The sequence below is a fragment of the Amphiura filiformis genome, chromosome 16 (assembly GCF_039555335.1).
Source record: "Amphiura filiformis chromosome 16, Afil_fr2py, whole genome shotgun sequence".
NCBI lineage: Eukaryota > Metazoa > Echinodermata > Ophiuroidea > Amphilepidida > Amphiuridae > Amphiura > Amphiura filiformis.
This window is the reverse complement of record NC_092643.1, coordinates 20931094-20955136: the sequence shown is the minus strand read 5'-3', so window position 1 is coordinate 20955136 and position 24043 is coordinate 20931094. Positions and strand designations below refer to the sequence as shown.

Below are 24043 nucleotides of genomic sequence, written 5' to 3'. Positions count from 1 at the left end.
GCATGAATTGGCATATGGCCAAGTCAACTGTGGACGAATTGGTTTGGCCGAATCGACCTGCTTCCATGCTGATACCAGGAAGTGCCGAAAAATTACGTACTTTTACAAGGCAAAAAGCAACTTTTCTAGGCATTGTTGACATGGCGCCTTCGCCCAAAAAAGTTTCCTATTATAAAGACCTAACTTTTGAGATGGTTTGTATGTTTGAAGGTGCAAAATTAACAATAAGCTTAAAATAAGACCTGGTTTACCGCCGGGTTTTGCAAGTCACCATCAACGACTTTGACAGATGACGTCAGAGGACAGCTTTCAAACATAAGTCTTGATAGTAATACGCTGTTTTACTTAGCCTATATCTGGTGGCAGCAGCATTTTTCTACAGTCACGTGATAATGGCGCCGGCGGATAATACACGGGGGGAACTGACGGTGTCCACATCTTTTTTTTTCTTTCTTTCTTTCTTTTTTTTCAGTTTTTGTATTTTATCAGTACTTGGAGCTGTTGTGGGTAGAGAAAGCATTAAAATACATTCAGGAAAAAATACAACTCGAACCAAAGATGAAGGCTCCATTTCAAAATCAAAATTACAATAAAAAAAAAAAAAAAAAACACCAGACAATGAGCAGAAGGAAGATGACAAAACCGAGTCCTGACCCTATCCGAATCCTATTTTGACCTTTACACAAATAAACCACCAGCCCCCTTCTTCATCACATACAATATTTTTATAAAAACATCCAGCATGTCCAGTGTTAATTAAACAAAAATCTTTTTGTATTGCGCTGGTATAGGAGTTGCAAGGGCCTGTTACTTTGCTGATATCGAATGTTGAAATTCGCCATCTTCCTCCTGTGAAAAAATTTGAAGAATAGAAGGCTGACGTTGCGCCAAAACACGCAGGCCTATGTAAGTGTATAATTAGGCCTATTTAATGATAAAATGAACTACCACTAAATGTTCTTGTCAGTGCTGCAGTGCAAAACTTCTCTTTAACATTACATTAAAATAATAGTTACATTGTAAATTGGAACTGACACCAATTTTTTTCAGGAATACTTGTTCCATTATTGTCAGATAAAATCATAGTGCTTGGATATACCTTTTTATAAAAAATAACAACACCAACTATGGTGTTAAAATCACGAATGAAATTGTGTCTTTTAGTGTAAGATTTTTTATTATTACAGAACTTAACTTCGCCCGTGAGCTTTTTTGGGGTAACGTTTTTAGCGTTTCAATTAATATAGTTTGCTAAAGAACTGTTTTTCCCACCTCTGTAAGGCACATTGTGTGAGTCTATATATTATAGTTTTTTTAATTACCTGTTTTGATTTCACTAATTTCCACTTGCGACTGCCAAAAGTTCAACTCAGTAATTTATTTTGAATACAACCAGCAGAAACAATCAATATTCATATCTCTTGTGGCAGGCAGTAACATCCATCCATGGGTATATTCATTCGTTGATTGTGAAAAAAATGGCAGTTGGAAGTGACAAATGGTGCAATCAAACCCAAAATTCTGACAAAACTACGATATATAGCCCCGTATGATGTGTTTTAGAAAGTTTCTGAAAATGTTTCATAAGAGAATTATATTACTTTGAAAAGCTAAAAAGTTGACTACCATATGCTCAAAAAGCTACAAATATATATTATGGTTTTCAGATATTTACTGAAAACTGCATTGCTTAGCAGAAAATAGCTTAGGATAGAATGGATTGGAATTTGTGAAGAGGCCTTTTTTCTGCAGTGGAGTGAGGTAGGCTAAAGAATTCAAGAAGATATCATATGCAGGACCGGATTTACATTTGTGGGGCCCTAGGCCAGGCAAAAAATTGGAGGCCCCCAACTCACTGTAAGGGAGGCATGTGCACGCAAGTGACCAAGTTTTGGTTTAGGTACAAGATCGACAGGGGTGGCGGGAGCATTACAATTTAGAGGCAGAGGAGCATAGATTTTACTTGGACATCTTCACGCGAAGCGCGCGAAATAAATTCAATTTCAGACTATTTTATCCCAAAATGAAGGTGAATGTTGCTATATAATGTGCCAATAATGTGCAAAATTGTGGCCCAAACATGGTGTTTTTCGGGCTAAAAGGATGCAGAGGGTAATTTGGCCCATCTGGTCCAATGGTAAATCTAGACTTGCTTCAAGTCCTTTGGCGTCCATAGTTAGTGAATGTAAAATGGAAGCTTTGCCACATCGTCCAAAAATGTCTGTTTCAAAATTTGAAGTTACTCTTTCAAAATAATTATTTACCATCATTACTTTGTAAAAATCTATTTGACATTTGATATTGAATCATGTTTGAATAGTAGGCCAGAGTGGACTTTCTTATGGTTTCTTATCTTGCTTTACCCCAGGCATACTGTGTACTGCAGGGGTAGTGTTTGAGGAAAATACCCACGCCCACAAGGCACACTTCCTCCCTAGCTCATGTAGGAAGTCCTTTGGCGTCCATAGTTAGTGAATGTAAAATGGAAGCTTTGCCACATCGTCCAAAAATTTCTGTTTCAAAATTTGAAGTTACTCTTTCAAAATAATTATTTACCATAAAGACATTACTTTGTAAAAATCTATTTGACATTTGATATTGAATCATGTTTGAATAGTAGGCCAGAGTGGACTTTCTTATCTTGCTTTACCCCAGGCATACTGTGCACTGCAGGGGTAGTGTTTGAGGAAAATACCCACGCCCACAAGGCACACATCCTCCCTAGCTCATGTAGGCAGCGCCAAGGACTTGTAGAGTTGGTAATTGATTACATACACCATGGGAGGCTTTCAGTTATTTTTCAAAATCTGGGAAAGTCCATTTATTAGGTTTGAACTGCAAATTATACACAAAATGTAAGAAGAAATATATAATATTTATACAAATAATGTCACTTCCTTTATGATGGTTAAGCTTGATTTCCCGAGAATGGGATATAGTTCTTCCTAGTTGAACATTTCATAACAAAACAATTAATTTTTTTTAATGAAATTTAAAGTTGGTCCTTTTTTAAAGTTATGATTCCCAAATAGCAGTGACTTAAACAGGGGAAGCCTGTGATTGGTTTCTTCAGATCTGTGTTGCAGATTATTTGCTCTCCCATTCATTTGTGTAGGGCCAGATTTAATCCAATTACAAACTCGTCAAGGCTTTCGTCCTACACAAAAAATCTGACCAGACTAAACAAGAAATGTCTTTAAAAAAAGACGGCGCAGTGAATGAAGAAAAAATGTTGGATTTCACATTCACTGAGAGGACCTTTGGCTTAAAAATGAGCTTTTAGAAACGACACTGTAAAAAGGAGAATGATGTTTGTTTCCTTTATTTTATTTTGTCTTAAAAACCCACAATGAGGGCACAAATTAATTTATATGCTGAGTACTTAGTTCATTTCTTGGTATACTTAATAACATATGATGACATTTACTTAAAATGAAGAACATAATTATTCTCAAGTTTGTACTTAACATAAATGAGTTAAAAAGTTGTATGCATTTGAGCCTTTAATAAGGCCTAGGAATGATTATAAACATAATACTGTGGTATGGGGTAATAGCAATTCCTCATTGATAGCATGGATAGTGTCTAAGTCTGATGACGAGTCTTCAGGTTCATATTGTGGTTTGGATATACCATTGACTGACATCGGGTATGGCCATTGTTTTCAATTTTGCGATGAATAGTTATATCATTTTAGGAACCAATTACAGGTAGGCCTATTTCTGGAAAGCATTAAGAACAGAGATTAAACTGACCAAAATTCGAAATCAATATTCAGGGTGTACTAGACGATATACAGTGTGTAAAAATGAACTTTTTAAGGAACATGTGGTATATTTTTCTTTTCAGGAATATTTTCTCAATCTGAGGACCACAAAATCAAACAGAGCTTGAATTGAAAAAGCCAACCAGAAATAAGTTATTTTGGGTGCGATGTTTGCTTCTATGTATACAGGGTGATCAAAATTTACTTCATTAACAGACCTAATTATTTATTCAAAAGGTTTAATTAGTGCTAATTAGCTGCTTAAACTGCTTTCAGTCATAAATACTCATTCCAAACCAGAGAATACAATATCTCTTTGTCACTTTTAGACTATACACTTGCAATTCTGATAATTGACTGTTTTACATAGACCCCTATGAGGGGTGTAAGTATTCATTTTGAAAATATCATTATCATTTCATTTGTTCAAGAAAAATGTCACGCCGTCAGTCTTTTGGGAGTCTCAACTTATAACCGCATGGTCCTTTACACTGCGCCATTAGGCCTATCAATTTAATACCCAGACCGAATAGGCTATTTAGTAATAAATAAAGCAACTTGAAACAAAATGATGGAGAAATTATCACTTTCGTAAAAACAAAATAGTATGGTCCACAACAAAGAAGTCCTAAACAAACTGTAGGCCGAAACAACGGCCGAAAATTGCATAAAAATAGCTGACATGTACCGCAATATCAAAAACTGCATTTGGTAGGCCTACATTTTACAGGTTCACTTTACCATGCTTACAGCACGGTGTGTCAATTGCGGGAAAATCCGTCAAGGTGTCCCGAAGAATAATCATTTACAGTTGAGTCACGGTCACCGGCCATCTCGTTTGCATATCCATATTAAACTACAGCGCCTCTAATGACGTGCATGCACTGTTACTGTGCGACTGAACAACCTTTGTTTATTACTTTAGACAGATCAGCACGCTGTGATTGGATGTACTATGTAAATAAGTAAGTTGTTGTTGTAATGGTAACACACCATACTTTGGTAACACGAAACTTCACCCATCCCATCCACATGTAATGACACGTGATACAGTTTTTGAAAGCTAACTCCCCAGGCTAAATCCATATTCCTCCGCCGGCAAAAATATAGCCCATGATAAAATTAATCATAGTTATAATTATTTTCTTCAAATGTGGTTGTCGGGTTCAGTATACCACAATTAATACAACAATAAAACAATTCCCACCAGATAATTACTTGATATGTAGGCCTATACTTTCTCAATCTAAACCTGAGGTATAATATGGTTTCAGATCTAAACCAAAATCAGTACCACTGACGTCATCTCTGTCTACCAACCAAGTTATCAAAATTTGTCTATGGCATATGCAAGGTATTCTACCGGGGCAATACACTAGGATAAATTATTACTTGTGCTGTGATAGTTGCCATCTGCGACGTGATTGGAAATTATGCACATTTACAAAAACATAGGCCTACGTTTAAACTGCTAAAATACATCACGCATTTTGACTATAAACTCATCTATACCATTTTACTAGAAATGTACTATCTCCAAGGACGCTACGACCAACTCAACGAACTCATGCATATGCAAACGAGCCCAATCCCAGGGGTGTGAGAGTAGAAATTGACAGGACGCATGCTCAGCTAATGCTTGTAGCTAATATTCCTCATGCAAGGAGCCCAGGTTGAGTGTGTTGTTGAAAATCATTGCATTAAAAAACACTTCTTTCAATGAAATCGCATATAAAATCAATGGATACACAACCAAAATTCTACAAAAGTCAATCTTTATATTAATAAAGCTATCGATGTGTACGAAAAACTTCAGTGGTACAAAATGCCTTTCACATTCGAAAATTTCAGTATAGTAACACCCAGCCAATTCAGAATTAATGCAGCACTGCTGCAAAAATATTTGAGAGAGTCCAGTATATGATACTTCTACCACTGATTATACATGGGTCTTATGAAGAGCATGAATAGAGAAAAAAGCAAAGGAGGAAGCCTACACAAAAAATCTGACCAGACTAAAAATTTGAGAGAGTCCAGTATATGATACTTCTACCACTGATTATACATGGGTCTTATGAAGAGCAGGAATAGAGAAAAAAGCAAAGGAGGAAGCCTTGATCAAGGCTATGGTAAATCCAGCCCTGATCATATGGCTGCTTGACTTGACTTGCCTTAAGTATATATTAACATGACTTAAGGGATCTGGAATGAGCGTTTTGAACGTTTCGACAGTATTTTTTGTGGAACATGAGAGCACATCAGACATATCGAATTGCATTCTGAATACGAAGAATGTCTTTCTGATATCAAATAATGTTCTTTTTTTTTTTTATATTCACGATATAATACAAATTTTATGACAAATTATTAAAATTTGATATTTTTCACATTTTTGATATATAACAGTCCTCGAAGTATAAATATATAAATCTAATGATATATTCTTGAAGTGTATGTAGCTGGGAAGAAAAGCCGACGATCAATTGAAAATTTTGACCTTTCATATTGAAGATATGGATTTTTCCCCCAAAAGACCTAATTTGTTTGGTGTTTTGGGAAAAAATCCATATCTTCAATACGAAAGGTACTGTTAAATATCAAAAATATCAATTTTTAATCATTTGCCATAAAATGTGTATTACATTGCGAATTTAAAAAAATCAAAATTATTTGATATCAGAAGGACATTCTTCGTATTCAGAATGCAATTCAATATGTCTGATGTGCTCTAATGTCCCATAATAAATACTGTCCAAACGTTCATACCCCATCCCTTAAGCGGGCCTAGTGGTTTGAACAAAGTTTCCCTTCCTACACAGAGCCCCCGTCGGTTTCTCTGACCGCGAAGTATCCAGTCGGTACCAGCTAGAGGGGTTGAGATTGAATTGCAAGCAAAGAGGCGATTATGGACAGGCAGATGGAATTACTTTATTCATTTGGGTGTAAGTACAAGCGTTTTACTAAATTTATGTCTGATCAAAACCCTAGGTACGCCGTCTAATTTGGTCCCGATGGCTCTTTCTATCATATCCTGAACATTTGCATAGTGCTGACGTTTTTTCATTTCAATGAAAAATGACAACAAAATATTAATTATTATACTCAATACATTTTATTACATCACTAGTGTATGATAAAAAGAGTCATTGGTACCTAACCGGGCACCTATAGCGCTATAGGACCAAATTCGACGTGATGCTTTACGCGTACCATCACTCCCTCTCTTCTTAGGGTTAACCCAAGCTTCTTCTGTAGAACGTGCTATTTACATGTAAGAGATATTGAAAACTAAAATAAAGAATATAAGTTTTGATAATGGCAATTTACGCTCAGCGTTATATATATATATTTTGGACTCAACTCAAATGCAGAAGCGAATGGCAAATAATTGATTCCACAACGTGATGAAATTGAAATTGCATAGACGATTGCACACCTTCGATTATAACCCCAAAATAGCCAAGAATAATTATATTGACTCCAGTCGTTAACCTAACAGCTGTAAATCTTGTTTTGAATTTTGACCCTATGTAAACTTTGACGAATTGCACAAGGGTGACAATTTAAAAAAGTCTTACAAAGGAAGTCACTGTTAATGACGCAATCACCATAGTCATCAATACGCAGGTCGCCGATCGAGTGTTTGGCACCCGAGTGTCTCGGGTTCGAATCTGACTGAAACAAACTTCTTTAATCATCTTCTCTCTTTATTACTTCCTTCTTTCCCTTTCAAGCACCAAAAATATATTTCAGCGTTAGGTTGGTTTTTGACTAATGAAATGATTTGTTCTTTCCAAAGCAACACACAACGATTCTCCTCATTGGTCAGATTTGGATCGCTCAATGTTAGCGATGAAAGCTGAAGCATACAAAAAGGGCATATCGAATTATACTTGGTGCTGATTATCAATTATCTGATTTGGGAGCACGAGCGTTTAAAATATCTCGAGTTCAAAATCATATATTTTTGATATAACTCTTGTAGAACCTGACCATTTCATGTTTTAGCATATAAACTCCAATGCGGGGCAAACTATACTCCATACGGGGCAAACTATACATTTTCTGAATATGTGTGACGAATATGTGTGACGAGCTGAATAATTTAGCATGGGTTTGAAAAAATGACCAGTTTTGAATATTTACCTTATGTAAACTTTGACGAATTGTACAAGGGTGACAATTTTACATCCACTCTAAAATCTTATTATGTACTACCCAAGGAGCATTACCCAGCAACAAACTACATTATAACTGGGAAATATCTTAACTATCAAGTTTCATGGTTGTTTGATGGCATGTAAAATTGAGTCATCTTTTAAGAAAAGTTAAACAATGGCGGCGCTATTTATCTAAAATCTTGTTTGCATCTTCAGAAGGGGTAGACACTTGTAAAATGATATCAGAACATCAACAAACACACTAACAAAATGACAAGGGAATTTTCAAAAAAACTTTTTTATCATGAAACGTATAGCTCATATTATTTGGCTAATTCAAATTTAAAATATATGTAAATAGCGCACACAATTTCCACACAAATGTACAGTTTATAGAATTAAAATTACCGCACAAAAAACATAAAAAAGATGACCAATTTGATATAGAAACGAAAATCTATGTTAAAAATTGCTTCAAAATATATGTGTATATACAGTATATTAGTGTGGTAGCTGTTGGTATTTTTCAAGTCTAGAATTGAACATCATAATGTTTTGTTAGAAAAATTAATAAATGATCACATCAAACAACCGTGGTTTAAAGAAACCTATGGTGGGATCCGCCAACCTCATACCCTTGATGTTTCATGGTCGACCCCTCCCGTTCTACCCACTCAAATGGGCGCAAAGAATGGATCTATGATTTAATCATGTTAATAAAATATAAGTTATTTGGGATTTACTATGCCGGATGAAAATCCTTAGAGGGTTTGGTACCATCACCCTCTCTCTTCGTAGGGATAACTTAAGCTTCCTCTGTAGAAAGTGCTAGTATTTGAGCTTAATTTCACCACATGGCAGAGTTATTGACAATTAAAATAAAAAAGATAAGTTTTCATAATTGTGATAACTGTACATTTGCACCCAGTGTGATATTTTTTGGCAATATTCGTCACTGTAAATTTGAAAGCAAGAAATCAAAACTCAAATGCAGAAGCAAATGGCATATATTGATTCTACAACGTGATGAAATTGCATAGACGATTGCACACCTTCGATTATAATAAAAAAAAAACATAGCTAAGAATAATTATATTGACTCCAGTCGTTAACCTAACGGCTGTAAATTTTGTGACGAATTGCACAAGGGTGACAATTTTACATCCACTCGAATCTTATTTTAAACCACACCTCGCTTCGGCCTTCAATTTTATTTCATTGGATCACTGTCCAAGGCTACTCATGTTTATTCCTTGGCTACTCAAAATCTTAGGGACATATCTGAATTAAACCTCTAAGTCTTTATGTTTTAAACAATACTATTGGAGGTTGAATGGGCTAAATATCCACCTAATGCACATTTCAAACCCTAGTAAAAAAAAGAGGGGAACCTTACCTCAAATTTGGGGCACTCCCTTGTCTTCTTCGCAGTGCCCAAACTGTCACCGGGTTCAAATCCCTTCTGAAAACATACCTTTTCTCATGATGTTGCTTTTGTTTGTTTTGTTTTGTTTTCTGTGTTTCTGCGCTTTGTATCCTCTGGCATTAGGCGCATTATAAATGCCGTGTTACTTACTTACTTACTTTTGTTTTTTCCACTGGTTAATAATGATATTTCTTGGGAATTTCCACATCGGAAAATGTACAGGCATTGCTTTTGATGAAATTTCCGTGTATTCTTTAGTAAGGGTGGCAATAATAATTTCATATTTGTTTTTATCGTTTGTGTTGTTAAAACAGATTTGTGAACAAGATTATAACGGGATCCTTATTAAGACGTACTGAATTGTTGAAACTAAACTCTACCCAAGAACTCTACCCGTTGAAGTTAAATTATAAAAACAAGTGTATCACTTCGCTTTGACTTTCTCCCTCGGAAGAAAGCGGTTATCCGTCGTGAACGAAGAAAGAATCTGAAGATTGAATATCCATCCAGCCATCCATCTTAATGAGAAACTGCTAAAATTATCCAATCACAAGCTTCATTCCTGGTGTCTCACCTATTGGAAGTAATATAATAATATACAGCTAAGTATATTAAATAGTAATAATAACGCTTAAGTATTTCAAATAGTAACTAGTTAAGAAATATTGTTATGTATAGTCACATTGGTATAGCCTGATTTGTGTGCACCAAGTTGTTCGGCATGGGTATTCGTAAAATATATTACTAGTTTTATAGTTCAATAGATTTTCCGTCTGCCATGTAAGAACACGAAGATAAATAATTTCCACCTTCAAAATGTCATATTTTGGCATATTCCGAATAACCATCCTTTTTCCCCTTATTTTCTTAAATCTGGTGTTTCATGTTATTGGGAGGTTGCAGGTAGTTCCTGCTGACAGAAACAGCTTTACGTGCTCTCTCACCAATGATAAGAATCAAACAAGCGATGAAGTCGCGTTCACGTTCAGTGGAGATCCATTCAACTCTTGCATCTTACAATTAACAGCATCAGAAGGAACAGGTGCTTTGATACGTATACACGGAATGCCCCCTGATACCTTTATGTACGTAGACAAGCAAGGAGATCTTTTGAATTGTCAGAATAAATATGCTGTTATTGCAGCAAAAGAACCCTGTTCCATTGTATTTGCACACGCAAATCTCCAACTATATCTGCAAGGTACAGGAAATGTCATTATTAGTCCTTTAAACCAGTCTCTGTCTTTGTGCTTAGAAGGAGATGGTGAACAACATCAGACTCTTTCCGGTGTATCTGATACAAACAAATGTCCCACACAAGAATTCAATGATACTATTACCTGTACCTCTTACTTACGTTTTCATTGTCGGTTAGAGTTTCCAGCTAACTGTGATGCTTCTCTGGGGAATAGATACGTAGAATTTACATGTCACAACTCCCAGGCAAACTACACAGCTCTGATTATTTATTTAACTAAGGTCACTATATTAGACTTGTCAGAACAGAATATAGTGGAAGTAACTGGTAATTCTTTTATCAATCTGAAAGGGTTGATGAACCTTGATCGGTTGTTCCTCCATGGAAATCAAATATCCTCATTGGATGAGGATTTGTTTAATGAAACTAAGGATCTGACGTTACTCTCCCTGCATGGAAACATGTTGACAATGTTACCAAAAACTGTGTTTAAAGGGTTGATTAACCTTGAACATTTGTATCTTCATGACAATCAGATCATTTCATTAGATGCAGATTTGTTCATTGAGACAAGTAAGCTGATTGCACTCACACTGTCTGGAAACAACTTGACAATCTTACCAAAAGGGTTATGCAAAGGCTTGAATGACCTTGTACAGTTGTTCTTTGCTGAAAATCAAATTATTTCATTAAATGGAGATTTGTTCAATGAGAAAACTAGGCTGATTAAACTTGAGCTGTCTGAAAACAAGTTGAAGATTTTACCAAAAGAGTTATTCACTGGGTTGGTTAGCCTTCAACAATTGTCCATTAGTGGAAATCAAATTATTTCATTAGATGGAGATGTGTTCAATGAGACGAATAGGCTGATTATACTATGGCTGTCTGAAAACAAGTTGAATATGTTACCAAAAGGGTTGTTCAAAAGGTTATTCAACCTTAACGTGTTAACATTGGCGGAAAACAAGTTGACAATGTTGCCAAAAGGAGTGTTTAAAGGGTTGGTTAACCTTGAATACCTGCTCGTCAATGTAAATCAACTTATGTCATTAGATGAAGATTTGTTTAATGAGACAAGTAGGCTGATTTTACTCGAACTATCTGAAAACAGGTTAACAGTTTTACCAAAAGGGTTACTCAGAGGGTTAGTTAACCTAGTAGAGTTACACCTCAATAAAAATCAAATTATTTCGTTAGATGGAGATTTCTTCAATGAGACAAGCAAGCTGATGAAACTATCTCTGGGTGACAACAAATTGACAATGTTACCTCAAGGTGTGTTCAAAGGGTTAATTAGCCTTGAAGAGTTGAGCATTGGTGGAAATCGAATTATGTCATTAAACGGAGATGTGTTCAATTACACAAGTAAATTGACGATGCTGTCTTTGGATCTCTACATGACAAATGTTCCAAAAGGGTTGTTCCACGGACTTAATAATTTGCAAAGTCTAATGATCACAAGGAATGAAATGACATCATTAGATGATACATTTTTCATGATATACTTAACTTAAAGACGTTGTTGTTACATCTTCCAAAAGTGACGAAGCTAGGATATAGATCGTTTTGGAACCTTGATAATTTGGAAACGCTTAGCCTGACAAACAGCACCCATTTGACGGATCTACATTACAGAACATTTGAGGGATTGAGAAATGTACAAATTTTGTCTTTTTCTTTCAACGGGCTACATAACTTGGATTCCGTCTATTTCAAGACACAGTGAACCTTACTTATCTAATATTGGATCATAACAGGTTAACAAACATTCCAAATATTACCCATTTAAACCAACTTATCCACATTGACTTACGAGCAAACAGGTTGACAATGATAGATAACAATACATTTATCGGTTTTCCAACGCAGACTGTAATTGTGGTGAGCCAATCAGAAATATGTGAATGTTATCTAGCAAGTGATAATTGCAAAGCTGCAGAGGCGAGGTCTCCATATTTGACATGCGATAGACTAATGTCTGATAGGGTGTTGTTGGGTGTGATGTGGCTCATTGGTTTGAGTGCAATAGGTGGGAATTTGTTTGTTCTATGCAGGAAAAAAACGAAACAGGAAAAAGGTAAAATACAAATATTTCTACTAAGCAACCTGGCGCTGTCTGATTTAATTATTGGAATATATATGCTTATCATTGCATCCGCTGATATCTACTTTGGTGAATATTTTCCTATGCATGCTGAGTACTGGAGAACTGGTGTCACGTGCAGAATTGCTGGGGCAATGGCAATACTGTCAAGTGAAGCCTCTGTTTTCTTTGTGACATTAATAAGCATTGATAGATTCATGAACATTAGATTTCCTTACTCTAGTCGCAAATTAAGAACAAAGTCATCAGCGGTGACAGTTGCATTTCTTTGGCTGATTTCGTGTGCATTAGGAGTGGTTCCCTCCATTTTCTCAGGAAAAAACTTCAAATTTTATGAGAACTCTCACGTGTGTATTGGACTTCCTCTGGCGCAGGTTGAAAGATTCGAAATCAAGAATGCAGTATTTAAAAAAATTCCGTTGGGGGATACAATTTATTCGGTATTAGAAATCTTTGATAAATCCGTATCTCTTGGTTATGTTCCCGGTTTGTATTATGCATCGGCAATATTTCTAGGTCTTAATGGCATCTGCATTATTATTATACTGGTGTGTTATGTAGAGATTGTGCGATCTGTCAAGAAGTCATCAAAACGTGTAGGACGCGGTCTAAGTATGAAAGATCAGATCAAAATGACCGCCAAAGTATCTGCTATAATTCTAACAGATTTCTTTTGTTGGGCTCCAGTAATTGTGCTTGGTATATTGGTGCAAACTGGGGTAATGACTCTCCCCTCTTCGGTATTTGCATGGTGTGTTTCGGTTATTTTACCCATAAATTCTGCTATCAACCCGTATTTGTACACCATTGCGGCACTTATCAGCAAGTATCGCAAAAAGCGTAAACAGCGTGAAACTCCCGAAGATGAAAACAAGAGAGAACTACCTCGACCATGGGATCAGAAGCCTTTAAAGCAAACATCTTCGCATGGAAATTTGCAAGAGTCACAACATGTGTCCACAAATACAAGACCGTTCTACAGTCCTCAAGACATAGAGCTACAAACTACATCTAGTGATCAATTAAAACGAGAACATCTTCACCATCCTGACGGAGAGAATGTGTTGGCTAATGAATCTGAACAAGCTGAGGCAAACATATAAAATAGCAGTATGACATGACTGTTAATGTTATTATAAACCACAATGTCACTTAGGGAAATGCACAGAGTTTGGGCAAGCAAGTAATTTCATTTCATTTCATTTCATTTCATTTCATTTCATTTCATTTCATAGCCATCGCTTAGGACGAAGTAGCATAATTTGTCACGTTGTTCACTTGTCCTTTTCGTTTAATGGTGCATAACCCACTATCGTGAATTGCAGTTGAATATTTCTATTTCAAAAGGTAAGGTGTGCTGAGGCTTGTGGATCAACGTCTAGACGTTGTGCATGTGCGTAGCGCACTATAAATCACTACGGGTTTTTTTTAGGTCTCTTTCATCGTGTCTTTTTTTTTTCTGTGAGTGTCTTTGTTTGGAAGTGCGGCTAATGCAACATTTCCATGTATTGATCCGTTTTTGGCTGGAGAGTGAATGGTGATCTGTAGATAATCCAATCCTCGTTTGAAACTATCCTGATAAAAAACCAGATTTTTACAGGATTTTAGCAAAACTAAAAACAAAATCTCCTAAAACGCAAAATCTGGGTCGGTAGGGTCCGTAAACAGGTGTTTTTCGTCGCCTGGGTATTACTTTCTTTTTTATTTTGTGATATGTCCAAATTACATTAGTTGTATATATCTTCGTGTTACATTTATCAATTCAAAATTATATAAGTAACAAAGTTTCTGGTATATATATATATATGTAATGAACTATAATACATTGTAATTCGTGTCACGTGCAGGGCTTCTACACTGCTCAAAAAAGTATAGTTACACTTGAAAAAAGTCGCCATGATATAAAAACCCAAAGAGTATTGAGCAAACTCACTGAATGCAGTATTTCAAAGTGTGAATTTTGACACCTCATTTGTTGTTCTGCGATCTTGGAAAAAAGTTACAAGCATTTCAATGCTTAAGGGTCGGATTAAAAATGTTGGTGTCAAAGTTCCTATACAAAGGGTTCAAACGGTACATGCTTTATTATGCGCGCCACTAGCCTTTTCGAGATATGGCGGACACAATAGGTTGGCGTGGCACGAAGTGGGTAAAGTCCTTTGAATTTGTCGGGTTTTACCCAGATTGAAGACTACCCTCCTTTTATGTACGCCATACTTCGACACGGATAGCCTTTTCGAGATATGGCGGACACAAAGTTTTTTTAATTTGCTGGGTTTACCCATATTGAAGACTGCCCTCCTTTTGTGTACGCCATACTTCGAAAAGGCTAATTTCATTCAAATTTAAACCATTATGTTAGTTGCATGGTTGGTAAGCATTGATAGATTCATGAACATTAGATTTCCTTACTCTAGTCGCAAATATTAAGACAAAAGTCATCAGCGGTGACAGTTGAATTTCGTTGGCCGATTTCGTGTGCATCAGGAGTGGTTCCCTCTATTTTCTCAGGAAAAAACTTTCTCAGGAAAAGCAAAGAGTTCCTAAATGGAGAACCTATGGGAATAAGATGGCTAAGAAGTTCATCAAGCCAGACACAATCCTAGAGGGTTTGCGCCGTATGCTTTTGGGAAAGTGGAACAGCATTGACCAAGAAGAAATAAGACAACTCGTCAGAAACATGCGACGTCGCATTACACCAGTTAAATAATAAATTTAAAAAAAATTGCTGCATTCAGCGAGTTAATTGATTTGCTCAATACCTTTTGTTTTTGTTTTTAAATCATCGCTACTTTTTCAATTAGTTTAATATAATAAGTATAGTACGTACTAAAATGTATTATTGCTAGGTTCACATTATTAAAGATTGCTTTATGTCAAATATAAAAATAATAAAATTCCTGTATATATATACCTTGTTTGTTAAGATTTGCAAGAATTATAAACGCTAATTAATATGATATAATTGGAGTAACCTACGAAAATCTTTTAAGTAATTGTAAACAAATTTGTTGAAGTTATTCAACATAGTCAGGGACGTATGATTTGGAGATCGCGTGTAATTATTTCAGAGATTGTGCGGGGCCTTCTATTGGCCCTGTTTTATATAGGGCACAATTGTCCCCATTATAGCCTTGCTATGCGCTATTTTCTTAAGAACATTTTCTCGCGCTTCGTGTGCATTTTGTCCCGGGAAAGTTATTTTAGTAACGGGTCCAATCAATGATGCTGCCATAAGATTGCGTGAGATTACTCTATTCTACACCAGTTTGAGTAGAATATTTTCACAGATTGGACCTTTTTTCGGATTCCAGATTTGGTTTCTCTGTTCTGAAGTCCCATTCTGTAACGATCCTTTTAATACACGAAGGAGCATAGATTTCGCGGATCTTTTCACGAGATTAAAAATCATGCGTCCCTCGCAGACTTATCGTTGGTCAACGAACTTGTATTGAGTTATAATCTTGATGTTCCTATTAAATAATAATATTTCTATGCACAGAATATGTTCTCGGATTCAGGTCGATGTCGTCAAAGGACCCGTTTTTTATTAGTTACCACTATACTCAGACTCTGATCGCGCAATATTAATCGCACAAGTCCACTAACCACCCGCCCGCACGCGGCGCGGTCACTGGACTTTTCGAAATTCGTCTTTCTTGTGCCATGTGGGCTAGTGAACACGTGAGTTGAGTATAGTCTGGTAACTTTAAAGCAGGTCCTATTCGTCGGACTAGTCAAACGCGTACCGCGTGTTAGCCCGGCAGGCCTATTACGCTCAGTGGTGTCGGCCTATACGTTTAGCATACCGGGCACTACCGAGCCAAGGGGATGTAAACAATGGTTTTGCAGCTGCTTCTAATTTGACATTTGGCGGGAAACGATTTTCACCATCCCTGGTGCATTTTGCTGTAAAACTGGCTAAAAGGGAGATGTAGGCTGCAAATTCTGTCCAATTTCGGCCCGGTAGATCAATGCTTGTAAGAGTCGTTTAGCGGTGAGGGGGAAGCACTCTTGTCTCTTTAATACACCGATTCATATAATCACATGCAGTAAACAGGTCAGTTTGAATTCGTAAACAATGCGAAATGTCGTGATATGTTATCAGAAATTGCACCTATTTGAAAAATAAAAAAGCAAACAAGCAAAATATATCCGTTAATCTGATGTGACTGTTTGTAGTTAAAATGTAAATGCATCATACCTTTCCCCCTGTGAGAAGTATTGTCCCCCTTTTCCCTACTGGATGCTGGTTGCCCTGGTATGTCAGATTTGTAGCCCTTTTTGTACTTTTTAGCCCACTGTTTACCATTTTCCCGCCTTAAAAGTTGTCTTGTCCCGCCTTGCCCCCTCATTGCCCACCATCTGAAAAAGTGCTGGTTACGCCACTGGAGAAACTATAAGCTTGAACTACTTCACGGAAAACGATATAAAGTTATTGCTTCGTCAATATTGTGAACCCAAGGTCGGATAGCCTTCAGCTATATTCTTCAGAAGGGGGGGGGGGTCATGAATATGTCTGTGGCCCCCTATCGCGGGTTGATTTTTTATGACCCCCCATATCGCAGGTTGGGAATTTTTATGATCTTCCTATCGCACAAAAAACAATTTATCACACACAGACCCAAACAATTTATTCCAAAAGATATAGGAAGTGTGTCCCCTTTTTAGAAGGAAGGCGTATGTATATACATGTACGTTGCGTATGCAAATTGTTCAAAGAATGCGCGCGCAAGTCTTAAAAAATTGATTGTAAAGCTTGCGAAAATTTTGAATTATAAGCCCTTCATATTTTATAACCCCTGAGACGGTATACCCATGAGCCTTTGCAATAGCTGCTGTCTAGTTGTCCAAACTACGTGATATCACGTGGTAAGTTGTTATCGAGTATTGATTGGTTACACTCAGTTGACAGGGAGTGTTCAAGTTAAAAACGGCATTCGTCGTGGAGAAAAGTGTTCAGATGAGCAGAATAAGAAACATTGCTAGCTGCAACATTCCACTAAGCCGAAAGTTTACTTTGAAAATCGGACCGCTGTGTTCTCTTGCAATGAGACTTATATAAGGTGGCTGTGTACTCTCAGACATGTATGTAGTAAAAGTGCCATAAATTTGTAATTATTCACGCAAGACATATAAAAGTATACATTTTTATAAAGGCAAAACATCAATGAATCTCAATATAAATACAGATTTGGTGTAAAAACAATAATAATGAAGAAAATCACAAAAAAGGGAATTTTTGGCCATTTTTGTTCGGTACATCAAAACAAAAAAACACTCTTTCCAAAAATGTTTGTTTTGTATTTTTTTAATCTTGAGGCACCATTCCAAAAACCGGTTTTTTTTAGTTTTTTGATATTGCCCTTATTTTTTGAGATATTGACCATATAAGGCTCTGATATAAGGCATCAAAATGAACTTTTTAAAATTCACAAATGCCTATTTGCACAATATGATGCCTAAAATCGGAAATAGACAAAAATATCAAAAAATTTTAAAACGGTTTCTTGACTCGATCATGCTTTTTATGATTAGCATAATTGCTTATCTATAGATGATTTTATTGAGTTATCGTGTACCTAAATCATAATTTAACCGAGAAAATGAACATTGAAATAATGGCCGTTGAAGTTTGAAGTGGTCACATTTTGCACTTTGATCGAAGCTCACAGGAGAATGCGGCAGTTTTCGTTTTTCTACCTTACATACGTGAACATCGGGTAAATCCACGGCCCCTTGAGAAGTTTGGGTTAATTCAATTCATATCTTGATGTTAAAATCGGGGGTAAGAACTTGAAAAAAATCACATTTTATCAGCTAAAACGGAGCTATTTGACCAGTAGGTTTTTGTGAAATCAGTGCTTCCGTGGTGCTTCCATAAGATGCGCCGCGCATGCAGGTAAGCGTTGCGTATGCGTTAACAAATTGCGCGACTTCAAAACGCGATGCGTTGTTGCGCGCGTGTACCCCGATGGTACAACAAAGATGTTCTTTTCCTTAAATTGCGGAAACGTGTGAAATACTGAAATAAAATCCATAAAATGGAGCAGTTGGAGTTTACAAATCTGGATTTTCTTTCCTTGTATTTATAAAAAACATAACAAAGTACACACATTTCAAAACAGCTCAATTTCGCGAAAGAAACAGTCCCTCATTTCAAATCTTTAGTTTTGGTTTCTCTTTTGTTCAGAAACCAAAAATCAAGGGATTAAAAGGTAGAGGAGATCTGGTCTGCAATAATAACACTATTATGCTGGGAGGACACAGTATAGGGTATATAACCAGAAGTATACAATAGCCTATTGTGCTAACATAATTATTATCATGATTGATATCGGAAATCTTTCCCGCGGACGACAGTTGATGCTCTCTGTCGAAGGTGGCATATTACACTCACGAGTTCTTGGCCTAGAAATCATATACATGCGCGTATATTGAAGGATGGGGTGGGGTGGGGGCTTTGTTTGTTAGTATGAAACATAAACGATGCATGGAGATGATTTGATAATGAATTAGTTTATTATCCCCGGGAAGCACAACCCATACCTCTTTAAGAGGGGGCTCCCTCCCTATATAACCACCTCTTCCCTAAGTGACTCCCCCTCCTCCTCCCCTACATTCGATATCTTCATCTCGAGCTCTCCTCCCCTTCTCTTTCACTTCCAATGCTCTCTCCTATCTGTTTCTCTTTCCCCCGGCCCATACCCCTTGCCCTCCCCCCACACACACCACACACAATCTCTTCTCCCCTCTATCTTCTACTTTTTGCAGTAAAAATTGCTTCAGTAAAAGTCATTAGGTTATTAGAGGTCATATAATGGCCTTCCATCGATTCTGGTACATGGGATTAAGGACAGGAATCGATTTTGTTTATAGCACCTATACAATTACAATAGTGGCCCCTTTTGTAATGTCGAATGCAAATATTTCGATGGTCTATATTTTTTCACAGGTGAAATAGCCTAGGCTTATTCAATTTTGTAAACCACGTCTTTCAATGTAGATTACCATGCTTGATTTCTCTCCTCGTGAATATTGCACTGCGAAATTTAAACATTTCTTTTGTATACTTAGAGTAGGTAACTTCAAACCAAATAATTTTTTTCTTCGCACCACTTATAAGAAACTGAAACCAAAACCGAAATGACTGACACAAATGTTCAGTTTTTAACAAAAGGTAGAAAGAATGAGTTCGATATCTTATGATTCAAGTGGTTAGGTAGGACAATAGGAAACCACGTGACCAAAACCAAAACCAAAACCAAAACTAAAACTAAACATTTGAAATGAGGCACTGTCTAGAGTACACAGCTACGTTAAAACAATGGGTCTTTTCATTCTTTCGGTTTCTGTTTTCGTTGTCGTTTACGAATTCGGATGACGGTGTGAACAATCTTTTTATTCTAGCTTTTGTCACTCCCTAACAAGTTGAAGGGAATCAAATTTCGTTTTCAGCTTTGTGACTTGTGTAAAGATGGTACGTGCTCATTTAGACAAAAGAAGTATCTAAATTTTACAGCCAAAAATTCGAGAGAAATTGCCCGGCTCTATTTACTTGTGTGTAATCCCGCCTAGGCGGACTTACTCGTAAAAATAGTCTTGCATTGATACTAAATCGGCCAAAATTGTCAAAAAGTGGCTGAAAAGAACACAATAGGTCATTTTGCCGAAAAGTGGAGGGGGGACACGTCCTCCTATACCCCGGGATTGACGCCCATCATTATATTGAATTCACTCATTCACTCGTCATTGCAAAACCGTGCCATCCTTATATTTATAATAGACTCGGTCTAGTCGTGTTATTGGAACAGCCTGAGGCTTATTTAGGTAAGTAGGAGGTTCAGTAAATAAGGGATTTAGGAAAGTTTAGGAAACCGGGAACAACTTTCAATGGGTTGCATCTTCCTGTGCTTTTTATTTGATGTACAACGCATCGAAACTTCAGTCTTATGCGCTTTATAAATGAAATTTATGTTATGTTATGTTAACTGTTCGTTCCCAAATTTATCATCCGGTATGTGTTATTGCAGAGATCTGGAAGGTTTTGTACATGTTGGACAAATCTTCTTCTAATGATGGTGTTAAATCTTATATGATCTTTTCATTTTATGCCCGCTACCGGCTTTTTTTTTCTGAAAAGTGACGTGAATTGAGATATTTGGGTTGAAAAATGCATTTTCTCTTGGTTGAAAAATGCATTTCTTTAAAATATAAGTTTCAAGTTATCTTTTATAACTTGATGTGAAATTTGAGGTACCGGTATGCATAACGACATGTTTTGTTGATATTGTCCAATTTTTACTACAGACATTAATTTTACATGGGGCATTTTTGGAAACTGTACTTCTGCTGTAATTGGCTTCCAGGATCAGAATTGGAAGCTAAATTTTTTTATGGGAATTCTTGTTTTGTTCATATTTCGGGCGTTAAACTTAGTTTTCCATTTTGTTGTTAACGATATGATGCGTTGAACTTCAAGACGAAGATTTTTAACCCTTGATACTGATAATGTATATAGTCGCTAGCTAGTGATGAGCAACCCAGATCTGACCAATAAGCGCGGTCGTTTACTTCATTGGTTAAAATCAATAGCCCGTGCTCGTCGCTAGCAGGCGATTCGAATTTTAATTTCTTTTAAATTGCTCTGTCTGTTGTAGTGTTAGTATCTCGTTTGTCGTTAAAAGTGGTGCACGAACACCAACACACCAGCCCTAAGTTTATAGTTATACGGAGGTATTGTTTTGGATTGGATCACTTTATCAAGTATCAGAGGGTGAAAAAAACCAACAAAATCTGTTGTTGCCAATTACTCATTGGACTTTAAGACTTGTGTAAAACTGGTAGAGATATAATTTGATGAAAGGCGTGGATCAGGGAAGTGAACTTACCAAGGAAAAGCAACGAAGAGGGGATCGTAAGAGCATAGTCAACATGGTCAATGCTGAAGGGCAAGAAGTAACGTCGACACGGAATTCATTTGAGACCTGTGGCACTTCACTTCACTGAGTCGGTAAGTTTTCATATGAGCTTGATGAATATTTTAAAAGAGTGGATTTTTTAATTCCTATTTTTATGGTTTAAAACTTTTTGACTTCCCCTTCATGTCCTAAAAAGAAAACTAAAATACAGACTTGACATTTAATATGGAATATTTTTTCGCAAAATTCCAAGACTGGTCTGGACGGAGTCTGCATAAACCGCACGGGCTTAATATTAATTGGGGTGTGTCGGGAGATGTCGGGAGATGGTGTTTGACCTGGTTTGATAGAAAATGTGCTTTCCACAAGTTTACATTACGGTGCTGTTAATGTAGCGAATTTGCCTAAAATGGGGGATTTAAGTAGGCTGAATTTGAGCTTTGTAGGGGACACAATTTCGGACTTTATTCAACATTGTGCTGTTACTATCAAATTCATAGGGGTTTGAGGTGATATTTCTTAAACTTCGTCAGCAATTAGCATTCATCACAACTGAAATACACTTCTAATGTACCAATTTTTTTAACAAGGGAGGAGCTTTAAATAGGGCTCTTAAAAGTGGTACGTACTTAGAAGGTTTGAATGGCCCCCTGGGGTCAAATGTTATAAACTTACGGTACAAAAACAACTGCGCGGATAGCCTACCTGGTTGTCCAATGAACTCACACTGTTTCTTTGTGTACAGTAATTTTATAACATTTGGCCTCAGGGGACCATTCAAACTTTCTGAGTGCGTACCACGTTTAAGGGCCATATTTTGTAAAGCTCCTCCCACTTTCAAAACTGGCAGATTACAAGTGTATTTCAATTCTGATGACCACTAATTGGTATTTAGGCTCAGTAAATATCGCCTCAAACCTCAATAAATTTGATAATATCAGAATAAAGTTGAATAAAATTCTGAATTTTCCCCCCACAAAAATCAAATTCAGTCTCCTTAAATCCGCCATTTTAGGCTAATTCACTACAATATGAGCGCCATAATGTAAACTAATGGAAAGTACATTTTTTGTTAAACAATTATTTTACACCATTTCCCGACACACCACAATCGATATTTACCCCGTGCGGTTTATGCAGACCCCTTCCAGACCAGTCTTGCCATTTTACGAAAATATATTCCATATTAAATGCAAAGTCTGTATTATGTTATTAACTTATTAGCTAAAAATTATCATTTGGGCTTATTACTCATTGGGTGTTAGGCCAAATAAAAAAATAAACATGTTTCACGTCCCTCCCGCTTCCTTTTTTGAGGTTTCTTCAATTATTTTTTTATTTTTGGAAATTCAGTTATAACTTTTCAAAACATATGTCTAGGAAGAAGAGATGCTTTCTATAGCCTTGCTAATATACAAGAAACACTTTTGGAAGGTTTTTATCCCTCGTTTTATCTTTTCTGTTTCGGTTTCCGGTTTCGGATCTCATTGTTATTTTGAAGTGTTAGTACGGTACGTGTGAACAATCCTTTTATTCTAGTCTTTTGTTGACTACAGAAAAAGTTGAACGAAGATAACTTCTGTTTCGGTTTCGGGAGTTATGTTAATTTCTGACATGAAAAAAAGTGAGATGAGAGAGTTGATGCTAATCTAGACAAAAGAAGTGTCTAAATTTTACGGTCGTAAATTCGCGATAAATTGTACGGCTTCAATTGACTTGCGTTGGGTGTATAGGTACTCCAGCCTAAGCGGGAGTAGATCGTGAAAAAAAGCCCAACGTAGAAATATACCTTAACACGATTAATATAAATTAATCAATAGTAATCAGTGTTGCCAAGAATTACGTATACTTGTTCGTGCAATCGCGCAAAAATCGGTCATATTATGATTATGTAGCGATTAAACGGGGAATTATTGTCGTCCCAAATACACCTTAAAACTTAATATGCAACACCAGAGAAGTGCGTTGAAGTGAAACTAATAGGATTTCTTTCATTGGAATTGGTAATCTGATAATTGCTTCAGGCAAAATTGCCAGACTCAAATCTATTTTAAATGTATATTATTTGAGAGAGTGGGGATGCTAGACGAGGAGATGATCTGGTGGAGGGAGGGGAGGGGAGGGGAGGGGAGGAGAGGAGAGGAGAGGGGAGAGAGTAGAGGAGAGTAGAGAAGAGTAGAGTAGAGTAGAGTAGAGTAGAGTAGAGTAGAGGAGAGTAGAGGAGAGGAGAGGAGAGGAGAGGGGAGGAGTTTATTCCGTTTATTTTGATTTTTCCACGTTGATCATAGGCCTACTGCTAAAACAGTGAGAGGGGGAGAAGGGTAAAGGAAATACAACATCCAATATAATTCAGATATCCACATAATTCAAAAGAGGGCACAGGTGAGAGTTGGGAGGGGGAGAGACAGACAGACTAGAAAGAGAAGAAAGCGAGAGGAGAAGAGGCAGGGGTCCTGTTTTTAAATGTC

At 36.7% G+C, this 24043-nt stretch overlaps 1 protein-coding gene across 1 annotated transcript; it reads left to right on the top strand.

Moving 5' to 3' along the window:
- The first annotated feature begins 12380 nt into the window (after nucleotides 1–12380).
- On the top strand, nucleotides 12381–13757 carry LOC140172486 (G-protein coupled receptor GRL101-like). The gene has a single exon (XM_072195632.1). The coding sequence runs from the start codon at nucleotides 12381–12383 to the stop codon at nucleotides 13755–13757; it is 1377 nt and encodes a 458-aa protein (XP_072051733.1).
- Nucleotides 13758–24043: the final 10286 nt, after the last annotated feature.

Excerpts from the sequence above, each read along its gene's own strand:
- LOC140172486 (XM_072195632.1), top strand. The coding sequence starts at position 12,381 with ATGATAGATAACAATACATTTATCGGTTTTCCAACGCAGACTGTAATT.